A 13,240-nucleotide genomic window follows, 5' to 3' on the forward strand; every position below is an offset into this window, starting at 1 on the left:
TCCTGGACCGGATATCCTGTATACATGGTACAAGCGAAAAATACCCCCCTACTTGTTTCTTTATTTTAATTCTAGTGTTTAGCTTTATTTTAAATCAATAATTATATGTTAAAATATATGATATATAAACACTATTTATTTTAGTTTAGATACGATTGGCAAAGTGTTGAATGACCGGAATTAATTCAACGACTGTCGCGTAACAAAGGTTCCGCTTCAGACGGACGCTTAAAGTGGGACGCAAATACAAACAGGTATTTTTTTATTTTCACAATTGTAACGTTTAATTGTTGTGAACACCCTCTTAAACATAGTTTAATTTTCACAACGCATAATATACTTCCAGCTCAGCCATAACTATACATTTCGGTTTGTGAATTTTCTGTTAGGACGAAGGCTTATCCCAGTCGTTCATGGAATCACTCAACACCTTCGAGTCCGAGATGGAGACAGACGGCCAGGGAAGCTACTCGCTGTTTCCAGCTTTGGAAAGCATTGCAAGCCTGTCTGGAGCTGCGGAGACCCTTGAGAGGTTGGTGATAAACAGAAGTAGTCTTTAATGCACGTCTTCTGTTATTTAATTAAAAAAAAAAATCTAAAGGCGAGTGTCTAGCTGTGAGATTTAAATAATATTGTTTCAATAAAAGTTTTAAATGCTAAATTCACACGTTCTGCTTTTAGTGAACCCACCAATGAAATTGCCGAGAAACCAAACCTCACCTGGCTTGATGCTGCGCAGGTATAATCCCTGTGTGTTTTCATGTGATATTCTTTTAATTTTGTTTGTTTGTTTTAAAGTTTTATTGCTTTCCATTTTTTCCCACACAGATTGTCCTGGAGGAAGCTGGACGCCCCATGCACATAAAAGAAATCAAACAGAGAATCATTGACAGGGGGCTTGTTCAATCCAAGTACATCTATCTTTTTTCACTTTTTTTCAGTATAAAAATTAGACTTTTGGACCCTTTTGTATTATAAATTGATGATTTAGACATTATATTATCATCAGAACCTGTGACAAATTAGTTTTTAAAGAAGTAAATGTCTATTTTTTACTCACAGTGCAAAATCAAGCCTGGAAGCTGTGATGTATCGTGAGGTAAGGATATGTAATGCAAGTGTTTGTTTTTTTTACTTTATTAGTTAGAAAAAAATAAGTTAAGTTGTCCTTTCTATTTCTTTACTTGATGATTTCAAAAACAGACCTTTTTGTTGGGAATCATACTTTTTCCACATGCCACATCTCTGTTTCAGACTCAAAAAGGCAGCAGGAGGTTTAAGAGGATTGAAAACAGAAACGGAGTCTTTGCATTACTGGTGAGTTTTCTGAGATATTGCTGTACTTTGATGCTACATTGACTCTGTTTTTCAGGCTTTCTGTCATATCTTTTCTTTTTTTAATATCAGACTGATGAGGAGCGGCAGCAGGCTCTGCAGGCCTTCACTTCCCAGGCTTTCCTCGGATCGCCGCAGACGAGTGCCACGTCCAGCTCCGGCTCTGCTGCCTCTGTGAATGCCTATCCGTCACTCTCCGTTTCTTCCGAGCACAAACCCAAGATGAGGAGAGGTCCACGGAAAACCCAGAGCGAGAAGTACAGACTCAAGTACTTGAGGTTGCGCAAAGCAGCACGGGCCATGATATTTGTAAGAACACAGAATATCCAACTCCAAAGGAAAAAATAGAAAAAAATATTTTATTTGAGCTTTTATTTTGTTGCTATTTTATCCTCAGGAAAATGCAGCTCTCTGCGATGAAGTCGCTCACATTGAGGAGAAGTTCCTGAGAGCAAAGGAAGAGCGCAGGTACAGATATCCTGTCTAAAATCTTTTTATTTTTATTTTTTTTATTTTTTTTTTATTTTTTATTTTTTTATATAATCACAACCCCTACCCCAATTTTGTTGTTCTGTTTCAGGTTCTTGTTGAGGACTTTGCTCCAATACCAGTCTGTGCCAGAGGGCGAGATCCTCCCAACGCCCAGCTCCAGCTCGCTTCCACCTGTGCCGTCCGTGGCGTTATCCTCCGGTCCATCAGGGGCTTCAGGTCTGACCACGACCCACAGCTTCATATCATCTGCCGGAGAGGAAGCACTGCTCAAGAAACCCAAGAAGGAAAGAAAAGAGCGAGGAAGAGAAAACGGAAGAGAAGAAGGTGATAGTTGATTCAAGCGCAGGCCTTTCGAGCGGCGCGGCGTGAGCGAGTGATCTGAGACGTTTCTGAAACTGCGTTTTTCAGGTCCGAAAAAGATTTCAAAAAAGAGGAAGCTGGCAGATGGATCACGAAAGCTGGTGCAGCCCATTCCTCTGGATTCTTCGGGTCGTCCCGTCTTTCCCATCGTCCTCGGAGGTTTGACGGTGTACAGCCTGGGGGAGGTAACCATTTCAGAGATTGTTACTTATTTATATCTGTTTAAAGTAAAATAACAAAATCCATGAATAGACTTGTGAATGCCTTCCAGATCATCACAGACAGAGTCTTGTTCCACGATGAGTGCGCCATCTACCCCGTGGGCTTCTGCAGCACTCGCATCTATGCAAGCATGAAAAACCCCGAGCAGCAGTGTCTCTACACATGCCAGATCAAGGATGGGGGGGCAGGTCCTCAGGTACACACGCTGTCTCTAATGTTCTCAGTCAAATTCCTCTCCTTTACCCTTTGAAACCGAAGGCCTAAAATCATTTTTTTTTACTTTTGTATTTATCTCTGTATTTTGAACTTGAAAGACTACCTGCTCTCTTATCTGGTATCATTTTAATCAGCACAACCTCTCCTATGTTACACTACCTTTATTTTGTCATTTTTCCATGTTGTATTCACACACTAGATATGAAATCGTGTAAAAACAGATAATTACATTAAAAATGGGATTCATTTAGCTGTGGAAACCTCAAAAATGTTTAATGAACTGTTTTTACAATACAGAAAGAAAGTTTTTAGGTGTAATTTTATAAAAAGAACAAGAACAAATTTTGTCAACAAACTAATCAACATGTTTTTGAATGAAAATGCAAAAAAAAAATCAAATTTCTTTGAACATGTGAACAGTTTCTATTGATAGATGAACATCACAGATATCACAAAAAAAATGTCTCTGTCTCACCGGCGGGCCGCGGCAAACACTTGATTTGAGACGCGCCCGTTTCTGGATGCACGCAATAATCCACCTGTCCAGATCTCTGTGGCTCCCTGAATCCGTAACTGGATGTTTGCATCATTCTTTTTTCAAAGTAAAATAAATTAAGAAAAAAAAATAAAAGAGGACTTTTTCATATAATTATAATTTTCTGAACTATTACACAAAAACTGATCAAATCTTTGTGTTCCTATTGAAGTATTAAATCAAAAACAGAACAAAGAACTTTTAAATTAAAACTGTTAAGATTTCTGACACCAAACTACATCCACTCCACCCATAATGAACGTTTACTCATTTTCTAAGAGTTCCTCTTCTTGTGTTTTACCACCTGTGATTGAACTCTTTCTTAGAAAATGGATTTAAACGTTCATTATGTGTTTGCTTCATATTTGATTTTTTTTTTTTTTTTTTTTTAATAGGAACATCAAAAATTTTAGTTTAGAAATGGATAAATAAATAAAGCTGTCCCTTTTCCCCCTTTTCGTTTTTAGTTTTAATTTGAAAAACAAATAATAGTGTTTCCCGGTTTTTCCTTCAATATCGAGTTTCACTCAGGCGTGCAGGAGAAGATCCACGAGCGCGCAGTCCTCCACGAGGGGGCAGTACTAGTTTAAGGAGCGTAAGAATACTTTCACAGGTGAACAGGAGAGGTCACAGGAGCGTAAGAATACTCCACAAGTGTGCAGGAATAGAGGAGCGGGCGTGGAGACTGTCCTGCGCCTGCTGAACGTTCCTTGTGTACGTGGAGTTTGATATGCGCTCGGGGGAGACTTTTGGCTGAAATTTAATGCCATACCTGTTTTGCAGTCATCTTCTTCGTTCATCTTCTGCCTTATTTATTGAAATAAAAGATCTTTTTTATTCTAAAACGACAAATAAATTCGATATCATCTCTTTAATTCAATAAAAATCAATCACAGAATATTTAAATAAGTTTATTTTAGACAGAGTTTTATCACGTTGATCTCGCAGCTGCTTGGCAGAATGGCTGAGGGTGTCCGTCGGTTCCAGAGGGTTAAAGCAATTTAGATAAATATTCAAGATTTAAGTGTTTTAGTTGAGCCTAATTGAAAAAGTCTGAACTACTGCAGCTGAGTTTGGAGTTTGATTTGTTTCCTCTTGTTTTCCACATCTTTAGTTCGAGATCGTGCCTGAAGAAGACCCGCAGAACGCCATTGTGGCGTCCTCCGCTCTGATGTGCCACTCAAACTTACTCAAAACTGTTACGTCTAACAGGTAACGTAACAGACTGAGGATTTGCGATGAAGAACAGGACTTTAATCAGATCCTGATTGTGTTTCGTTTGACTGAAGTTTTTGCTTTAAGATTAGAAATGGAAAAGTTCAGTAGTTTTTGTGGGTTAAGATAGCTTTGGATTTGAAAAACTCATCTTCAAAGGATTGAGCCTTTGCAATAATTTAAAGTAATCTTCAAACAGTAAATCCCTGACTATTGTTTTAATTAGTTCAGAGAGCTGTTAGATAAATTTAAACGTCTCCAGTCATGTGGTTTGCATAGTGTCCTCAAAAAATGAAGAAACTGAACAAGTAAATCAAAGGAGAAATGGAAATCTTCAATAAATTCCACTATTCACTCATTCTTTTTATGATATTCTTTAAAGGGTAACCAATCCCTAAGTCAACTTTTTTTTGTCCCTAAAAATGGGCCTTTAAAAGTACTGTCTATTGGTCATTGACACATTTGTGACAAATGAAAATAAACTTGTTTAATTCTTGAAAATGTATAATTAAAAAAAGCGTCTATGTGCTGCCCCCTACAGGTTGAATCGATGTATAACAGCTGAATTTTGTGATTGGTCAAACCAATTAAGTCCCTCGTCATTTCAGAATTCCCATGTCATGATATGCAGCTCCAGTGGTCATAATAGTCCTGTTCCCAAGCTCCACCCCTCTAACTGGATTTTCACATTTCAGCTGTGGGTGGAGTCAGCCTCCAACTTCCCTGTTTGGTTACCCTTTAGTGTCTGAACTAGAGGTTTGTTTCTTAAACGACAAGGATTTCATAGAAAATTGGTCAAATTTAGGCTTGAAGAGGCGTTGCTAATGACCTATTTCCTGGTCAGGTCAAAGCAACATCGTTTGAAATGTGTGTCAGGACTGTTTTCAAATTATCTAAATTTTCCAAGACTGTATTTGCAAAGGGCTGCACGGTGGCGCAGTGGTTAGCGCTCTTGCCTCACAGCGAGAAGGCCCCGGTTCGACTCCCGGCTGGGACCTTTCTGTGTGGAGTTTGCATGTTCTCCCCGTGCATGCGTGGGTTTTCACCGGGGACTCCGGCTTCCTCCCACCGTCCAAAAACATGCTTCATAGGTTAATTGGTGACTCTAAATTGCCCCTAGGTGTGAATGTGAGAGTGAATGTGTGTGTGATTGAGGCCCTGCGACAGACTGGAGACCTGTCCAGGGTGTACCCCGCCTTCGCCCTTCAGTAGCCGGGATAGGCTCCGGCACCCCCGCGACCCCGAAAGGGAAGAAGCGGACAAGAAAATGGATGGATGGATGGATGGATGGATGGATGGATGGATGCATTTGCAAAACAAGATCAATTTCATTATTCCTAACATTGATTGTCTGTCTCACAGCTCCAAGTCAGTTACACCAATTGTGCCGTCGGGCGCAGACTTCTTCGGCTTCTCTCATCCCACGATCCAGAACCTCATCCAGAGTTGTCCCGGAGCGCGCAAATGCAGCAAGTAAATGATCCACTGCAGGCACTAACGATGGCTTATTGGCTATAAAAGACAATGTATTCAATGAAAATTCAGTTGTGATTTTTCAACTGAGTAGCCTGCATGTTATTTTTTTTGTTCATTTTCAAGCAACTTTTGTCCATAAACTATGATTCTGTTGTTTACTCGCTTTTTCCATGTCTGTAGCTAGTATTGTCATGCGATTAATTCGTTTCTGCGATTAACTAATCGTGAACTGTAGTTAGTTGAATTGATTTTAGTCGCAATGATTTTTAACCTAATAGTTGCTGTAAAAAAAACACCTCATTTTGAGGTATTTTATTTAAGTTTGTGACATTGTAGTGCAGCAAAAGGTCAAAATAAAGCTAAAATGGTGGCTTTATTAAGTTTTTTTTTGTTATAAATAACTTCTAACCTTTACTTTTAAACCACTGATGGGATAATGTCTGTCAGTCTTAAATAAATAACACAAAATAAATTAAAAAAATAAATTTAAAAAAACATCCGGTCCAGAAATTTCTAATTTACCACATCAAAAAAACAGTAGGAACACTTTTCTGAGCAATCCAAAAATATTGAACACAACTTCTTATTGATGACATAATTCAAATGTTGGTGGACCTTATTACACAGTTTACCACAAAAACAAGACAGTAGTGATTTTACAGTTTACTTTAACCTTTTTGTCTGAATTTGATCATTTTAAAGACTGGGATAAAGCAGGAAAGAAATAAAGAAAAGGATCTAAGAAGGAAGGAATGAAACACCGAAGAGGGAATAATCTATTTAGACATTTTTGTTTTTAAAAAAATAAACTTCTGCTTCATTATTAAAAACAATTTAAATTCTAATAATGTATTTAATATTTATATTTTTCTTAAATGACCACAGTTTGAGGAGGATAGAATTCCGCTCCACACAGAAGTAACCACCTGACCCAAAAATGAGATTAACCCTTTTATAACGAGCTAAAATGTCTGATTAATGTGATAATTTCACAGGCCTATCTGTGACATGTTTGCCTTGTGCTTTTACTCTTTAGCTACAGGTGGATCCGTTTTGACGTGTGTCGTCCCGGCGACGGCCAGGTGCCTCACAGTCTGTCAGAAGACGACGCCTCCGTCAACTTTGAAGCTTTCCTCCGACATCAGAGCTTTGACGGGAACATCAAGACGGAGCACATCTCAGGTGACTTTAACATTCTTTTAGAAACCTTCTCCTGGACTCCCCGGCACTTTTGTTTTTAGTGTTTTGACTGTAGCACATTCCAATACTCCAAACTTCTTTGCTTTCTTTTGTTTGTTTTTTTTCAAGAATAGTTGTTCAACTTCCTATTTCTCTTCCCTCAGGTCAGACGTCACAGTCGCCAAGTTTTTCCCATCAGCGGCAGCTCACCTCACCCACCATGAAGCCTTCAACCTCTTATTTCAGCTCCTGAGTTCTTCTGAAGTCACAGAAATCACCAACATTCCCCAGTGTTTTCCTGTGCAAATCATTCAGACAGAAGATGGAGACAAAGTTGTATTTTAGAAGCTCCACTCCTATTTTCAACTCATGGTTATCACTGGACTTTAGCATGTAAATAATAATAAAATCCTTTCCTGCACCTCTTTGTAGAAGAATTCAAGTTTACTTTAGACCAGGGGTCTGCAACCTGAGGCTCCGGAGCCTTTTATTCCTCCATTGTACCTCTTTGGCTTTGAAGAAAACTTCAGAAAACTAATTAATTTACTAATTAATTCATTTATGTTGAGATTTCTGACATTTCAGAGAGGCCTAACTGATTAAAATGATGTTTAATCTACTGTCAGAGTGGTTTATATCTATACATTTACATGTATAGATTAAAAAATAATTTAGATTCTAATGTTTTTATTCACTAGTAAAATAATAAAAAGGGTGACGGAACACGCAAGTCAATAATAGAAACTCTCATGTTTACTGCATTTTTAATTAAAGTAAATCTGTAGCTGGAAGATCTGATTAAACACAGGATGTATTTTATTTTGAAGGAACTTGAATGTCTTACTCTCAAAAGTGAAAGAAGTTAAATATATCATATACAGAAAAACTCAATAGTATGACCACAAAAACACAAATAAAATGTATTTTTCTAACTTTAAAGGGAAATTTTGCGGCTCGCTGAGTTTTGGTCCAAAAGAACCTGGACCAAAGGGCTCTAACTGTTGCAGAAATGAGCCAAATGATTTTTGAGCCAAAGAAATAACAAAGTCTAACTTTGATAGTGTTTATTTACAAAAGCACCATAGACTGTAAACACAATACAAACCAAACATTTGTCCTACTTTAAATTTGAATCTGATCTGATGTAAAGCCAAACCGGGATCAGCAATCCACACTAAACCCTCAAACTTCTAGATATTTTTTTACCCGTTTCTCCAAAAGTTTCTCTTTCCCGCCTCATATTTCTGAATAATAAAAGGAGGTGCGGGTAAAATGCTGGAGGCGCCGTAGACGGGACAGGCTTTGACGTCACAGGGCCAGTCTCTCCAAGCATAACGAAGGGCGGCCACTGCAGACGGAGGACACAAAGAGGTGTTGAGCTGCACGGCAGACGGACTCCAGGCAACAACCGCCGCCGGAACCCAGCGGGACGAGGAGCCGCACAGATCCGTGGTCACAGAACAGCAGATCTGCGTCCCAAAAAGAAGAAGAAATAGTGACATGATGGCAAAAAAAATGCTAGAAATGTCGGATTTCTGTCCATGCTGCCACCTTCACCTCAAAGATATCTCTGGAAGGTTTCACAGAGACTGCTTGGTCGTAGTTTATTCTAACAAATGTGTCAGAAGACCAAATCTGGAAGGGAAACGGTCCCTGAAAGAGCTGCTCTTCTTCTCCATAAGCCACCGCTCTGGCACCCAGAGTCAGCCTGTACGCCACGTCCTGTTTGTTCCTGGGATGGATCCTGGAAACCAAAGGAAAATCACTTCACTGCAGGTTTTAAAAATGGATGTCCAGAAATCCACTCATCGTTCTACTGTAGCTACGTAAGTGAAACAGCAGATGGTTGGACTAAAACAAACGCAAATGTACAAATATGGACAACAGAAAGCACAGTGACAGATGTGTCATGTAAACACGTCAACAGTAACCTCAGGGAACAGGAAATATGTCTTAAAGCTTCAGAAACGGTTAAAATATTGTTGGAATTCTTAGGTTGCATCAGGTTTAGTTGTGCGGTAAACTTACAGATGATGTTCTGTGTTTCTCCACAGAATGCTGTTGAATTATAAAACATTTACACTTTATAATTGTTAATTGTAAACAATTTTCTCTTTATTTTAATGTTGCTGAGCATAAAGGATTGTGGGATTGTTTTTTCATAATCTCTTCAAAAGAGATGTGCAGTGTATTCTATTGTAAATGATATAATGAAACATCTGATCTACTTTCACTTCTAAAATGTAATATTTTTTTTCAAAGAAGACGTTTATTTGCTTCCAGAATGGCAACCCTTTTATCAGGACTGGTTCAGTTTGCTTTTTAAATGTATTTTGTTGAAAAGTAATTCACAATTAATGTTTGATCTTTATTTCTGGAGCCCCTAAAGGGACATTGAAGTAAAAACAAAGCAAAAAAGAAATACATTTAAGTTAAAAAAAAATATTTTCTTCAATTTTTACAAAGTAAAATGTCTTTACTTAAATTTTTAGAAAAAAAATAGCTTAATCTAAAAATATATGTTTCTATTTCAATTTTTAGATTAAAAAAATATTTTTCGTTCAATATTTTTTTAATTTAAATTGAAAAACATTTTACCTTGTTATTTATTATTTTTTTTTATTTACATCAATTAAAAAAAATCAGTTACCATCTGGTGTGCACTAAGTCTAACCATAACCCTTTCTCTGGGTCAATGTGTTTAGGAAAAAAAAATCTACAAAACAACAAAAGGTGAATTGCGATATTGCGGAGGAACAGTGTATGTTGGCTACGTTAGGCATTACAGTCCAAGTAAACCTGAGAAAAACTCGCATTATTCACAGATGATATCATTTTTGTAAAATGCACATTTCATTCACAGCTAATGAACTGAAGTTTATATTTGATCTACATTCTTCAGAGCTTGAGTCGGCTGAATCGTGTGTCCTTACGTTCCGTAGGGCGACGCCTCATCCGCTAAATCAAGAGTCACAGCCATGAAGGTTTTCTTCATCCTGAAGTTGGGAACAAATCCCACGTCTGCTGTTTGGTGCCAGCGGATGTCAGGAAAGCCGTCGTCCACGGCGCTTTTGTTATAAGTGCACAGCTGCCCTTACAGAAGTAACGTCCATCATGTGGAGAACAGATGCAAAGATAGTCATTTATACGGCCTTTCTGAAAGGATTTATTGATTCAAACTTAAATCCTTTTCAGATCTTTCTTCCTTTTTAGTGCAGAGCTTACTTGAACAAATCCAAAGGGGAAGTCGCCGGCTGTCTGTCCCCCCGAGCCGCTGTGAAAAGCCCTCCTCCAGTCATCGATCATAGCAGGGAAAGAGCAGTTGTACTTGTCCTTATTGTACTCTGCATTGGCTTCACCTGCAAGTATGAAATCTGTTAACAGAGTTTCCTCACCAGAACTCTCTTAACATCTAGTTTACCTTGATACCAGATGGCTCCATAAATGGTCATAGTTCGAAATGGGTGGATCATGGCGTTCCACAGGACAGAACTATTTTCCTTCGGGCTGGAATAAAGCAACAGTGTAACTGTTAACACACAACACAAACTGTGATGTTGTGTCTCCATCAGGTGTTCCTGACTTGTCCTGAGTTCGCTGTAGTCCACACTGCTTCAACGCTTTCGCCGATGACCAGGCTTCCACGGTGGTGCCTCCCCAGCAGGACTCCACCAGCCCGATGGGGTACTTCAACTTGTCGTACATGTAGCGTCCGAAGAGCCAGCACAAAGCAGAGAACTCGGACAAAATCCCTGCAGGTGAAGCCACCGGAATCACTCACAAAATCAGTCATGAAAAACAATGACAAGATCACGTTTGCAGTGAACGGCGCTCTAAAGAATAAATAAAAAAAATTCCTCCTACTTGCAGAAGGCACGGACCACGGCAGCTCCACTTGGATTAGATCAATCAGCTCGGTTTCACTGGAGTTCAACGCTGCCATGAAAGTCCTCACGTGAGGATATTTAGCAGACAGGGCCAGCTCCTCCGAGGCATTAAAAATCTTTAAGAGCGGAAGAAAGACAAATCACGATTAGTCGACTAATTAACGACTAATGGTGTTTTTAACATGTCCTTGTGACATTTTTTCTAATGATGGAAGACATGTATGAAGAAAATTAAGCTAAAAGTTGCATTTCTCAGTATTTTTTATTCAATAGTTGTGAATCTGGACAAAAAAACTGAGAAAGATTATATTAGTGACAAAAAATACAATCAGCAGGGCACAAGCTCTCCGATCCATTCTGAGGCATCCACTTGTAGACAAATAGATCCATGAACGTCTTTGTTTTCCTCGTCTGACCTGGAATCTGAATCAAAACTTGCACCAGCAATGTGAGGGGTTGTAAGCTAGCGGAAGAGAGTGTAAACTAAGGGATGATGGGAAATCAGAGTAGCCTCACTCCGCGCTCACAACTCAGAGGCCAATTTCTAATGAACTCCTGCTGCTCTGCAGAAACTATGTCCTGTTATTTTGCCTAAAACCGGCATCATTATAAGGATGGGAACACTTTTTAACCCTTTTACACCTGAGGCATCACCAGTGACGCTTAAACACTAAATCTTTACCGTAACTTTTCAACCATTAAGATGATAATTCCCGTAGATTCTGAAGGAGAAAAGCGTCGCGAGTAAAAAAGATAGAGCCAAAGTACCTGAGATGTCTTGAAGTACATGTTGCTCTGGCCTCCACACAGCCAAACGTCTCCAAAAAGCACATCGGTCAGAACAGCTGTGCTGAACTGAGTGCTTGCAGTCACATTGTAAGGCCCGCCAGCGTCGACGGGATCCAACAGAACCTGCCAAATACCTAGAAAAGAGGCAGAGAATTGATTTTCAGAAACAAATTTGGGGTTTTTCTGAAGCTACTTTTTAGAAGCCCATTTTATAATAATGCAAATACATTTTTTTTCCACTCTTGAAAACTTGACCATGGTGGATAATACCTTGACAAAGTGTTTTAACGCACGCAGCGGAAGCCTGAGGCAAAGCAAAAAACTGATACTCCGCGAGGTGTAATTCATTTCCGTTAAAGGATATTGACGCGTTAATTGTGTGTGTTAATGTATTAATGTTCACAGCCCTAATAAAACTATCAAAAACAACTGTAAAATCTATTAAATAAACATCATATAATGTAGTGCTGCATCAAGCAGAAGAAAATTCTGGATCATAATACCTAAAAATCTACAAAAACAGCCACAAAATAATATAAATCTAGGCATAAAAGTGATAAAAACTAGTTATTAAATTATTATTTTTAACAGTAATATACAGCATGGGTCATATTTTTACAGTAATGTAATTTTTGTACATCTCTAATTAGAATCGTTTACAAACTGATTTTGAAATGTAGAATTATATTTTAGATTAATACACATTAGACAGAAAATACTAGTCACGTGTTCTACCTTGAGTCACGGCGGTGCACGCGCGTCTCTGTTTGACTGGACCACACAGGGAGACGGTGACCTTTGACCCGGGAGGAGCGTATCCCCACAGCACGGCTCTCTGCGGCGCTTTCTGCAGCACAATGTGGTCTCCATAGTAGGAGGCAAAGCGCAGGCTCCCGTCTGTCCAAAGACAGTTTCATTCTTTCAATCGGATTTTGTTCCAGCGCCAAAAGAAAACGCTTATTAAGCTATTTTAGTCACGCGGGATGGTACTCGGACGAACTCACCGCAGCCGCACAGAGCAGCGAGGAGGAGAACAGCCGCTCTGATGGCAGACATGAAGCCACTCAAATGGAAACTAGTTTATCCCGGTACCTGGTCGTCCTCACATACCCACAAGAGCAAGACTGGAGCAAAACAGGAGCATTGGGGAACTTAAAACATTCGTCTGTCAGTTCTGTAGTATCGTCGCGTGACGCTGCGTGAGGTTCACCTCACCTTCAAAATAAAAGCACGTTTGTCATCTTTGTTTGTTATACTAATTGTGAAAACTCTGTTGGTGAAATCATATGTAACTAACCAATGTGAATTTATTTGAATATTGGACATTCAGCAGAAATTCGCTCTGTTATTTTTTTTTATTTTTATTTTGTTTTATTTATTATTTCATTATCATTCGTGTGAAACCAGTAAAGAGGGGTCATGTGGGAAAGGAAAACAACCAAAACCCCAAAATCACTATAACATACAGATCCATCAATAATTGTTGACGTTGTGAACCGTCTTCAGAGACAACTAGACAGGAAGTCAGTTATTG

At 38.9% G+C, this 13,240-nt stretch overlaps 2 protein-coding genes across 2 annotated transcripts; one reads left to right on the forward strand and one right to left on the reverse strand.

Annotated features, from left to right (window-relative positions):
* The first annotated feature begins 102 nt into the window (after nt 1-102).
* tbrg1 (transforming growth factor beta regulator 1) lies at nt 103-7,451 on the forward strand. The gene is made up of 15 exons (XM_024278018.2): nt 103-254; nt 390-532; nt 682-739; nt 829-911; nt 1,063-1,099; nt 1,255-1,317; nt 1,408-1,644; nt 1,733-1,803; nt 1,916-2,151; nt 2,236-2,372; nt 2,459-2,605; nt 4,275-4,372; nt 5,738-5,848; nt 6,888-7,033; nt 7,195-7,451. Exons 2-15 carry the CDS (start codon nt 414-416, stop codon nt 7,281-7,283), a joined length of 1,632 nt encoding a protein of 543 aa, XP_024133786.1. The 5' UTR covers nt 103-254; nt 390-413; the 3' UTR covers nt 7,284-7,451.
* A 628-nt stretch (nt 7,452-8,079) lies between these two features.
* siae (sialic acid acetylesterase) lies at nt 8,080-13,158 on the reverse strand. The gene is made up of 10 exons (XM_024276403.2): nt 12,711-13,158; nt 12,442-12,603; nt 11,686-11,840; nt 10,895-11,033; nt 10,614-10,782; nt 10,452-10,537; nt 10,256-10,389; nt 9,964-10,118; nt 8,588-8,774; nt 8,080-8,499 (listed from the first exon to the last, which is right to left on the reverse strand). Exons 1-10 carry the CDS (start codon nt 12,760-12,762, stop codon nt 8,233-8,235), a joined length of 1,506 nt encoding a protein of 501 aa, XP_024132171.1. The 5' UTR covers nt 12,763-13,158; the 3' UTR covers nt 8,080-8,232.
* Between the last annotated feature and the right edge of the window lie 82 nt (nt 13,159-13,240).

This window comes from Oryzias melastigma, linkage group LG13 (assembly GCF_002922805.2).
Source record: "Oryzias melastigma strain HK-1 linkage group LG13, ASM292280v2, whole genome shotgun sequence".
Lineage (NCBI taxonomy): Eukaryota > Metazoa > Chordata > Actinopteri > Beloniformes > Adrianichthyidae > Oryzias > Oryzias melastigma.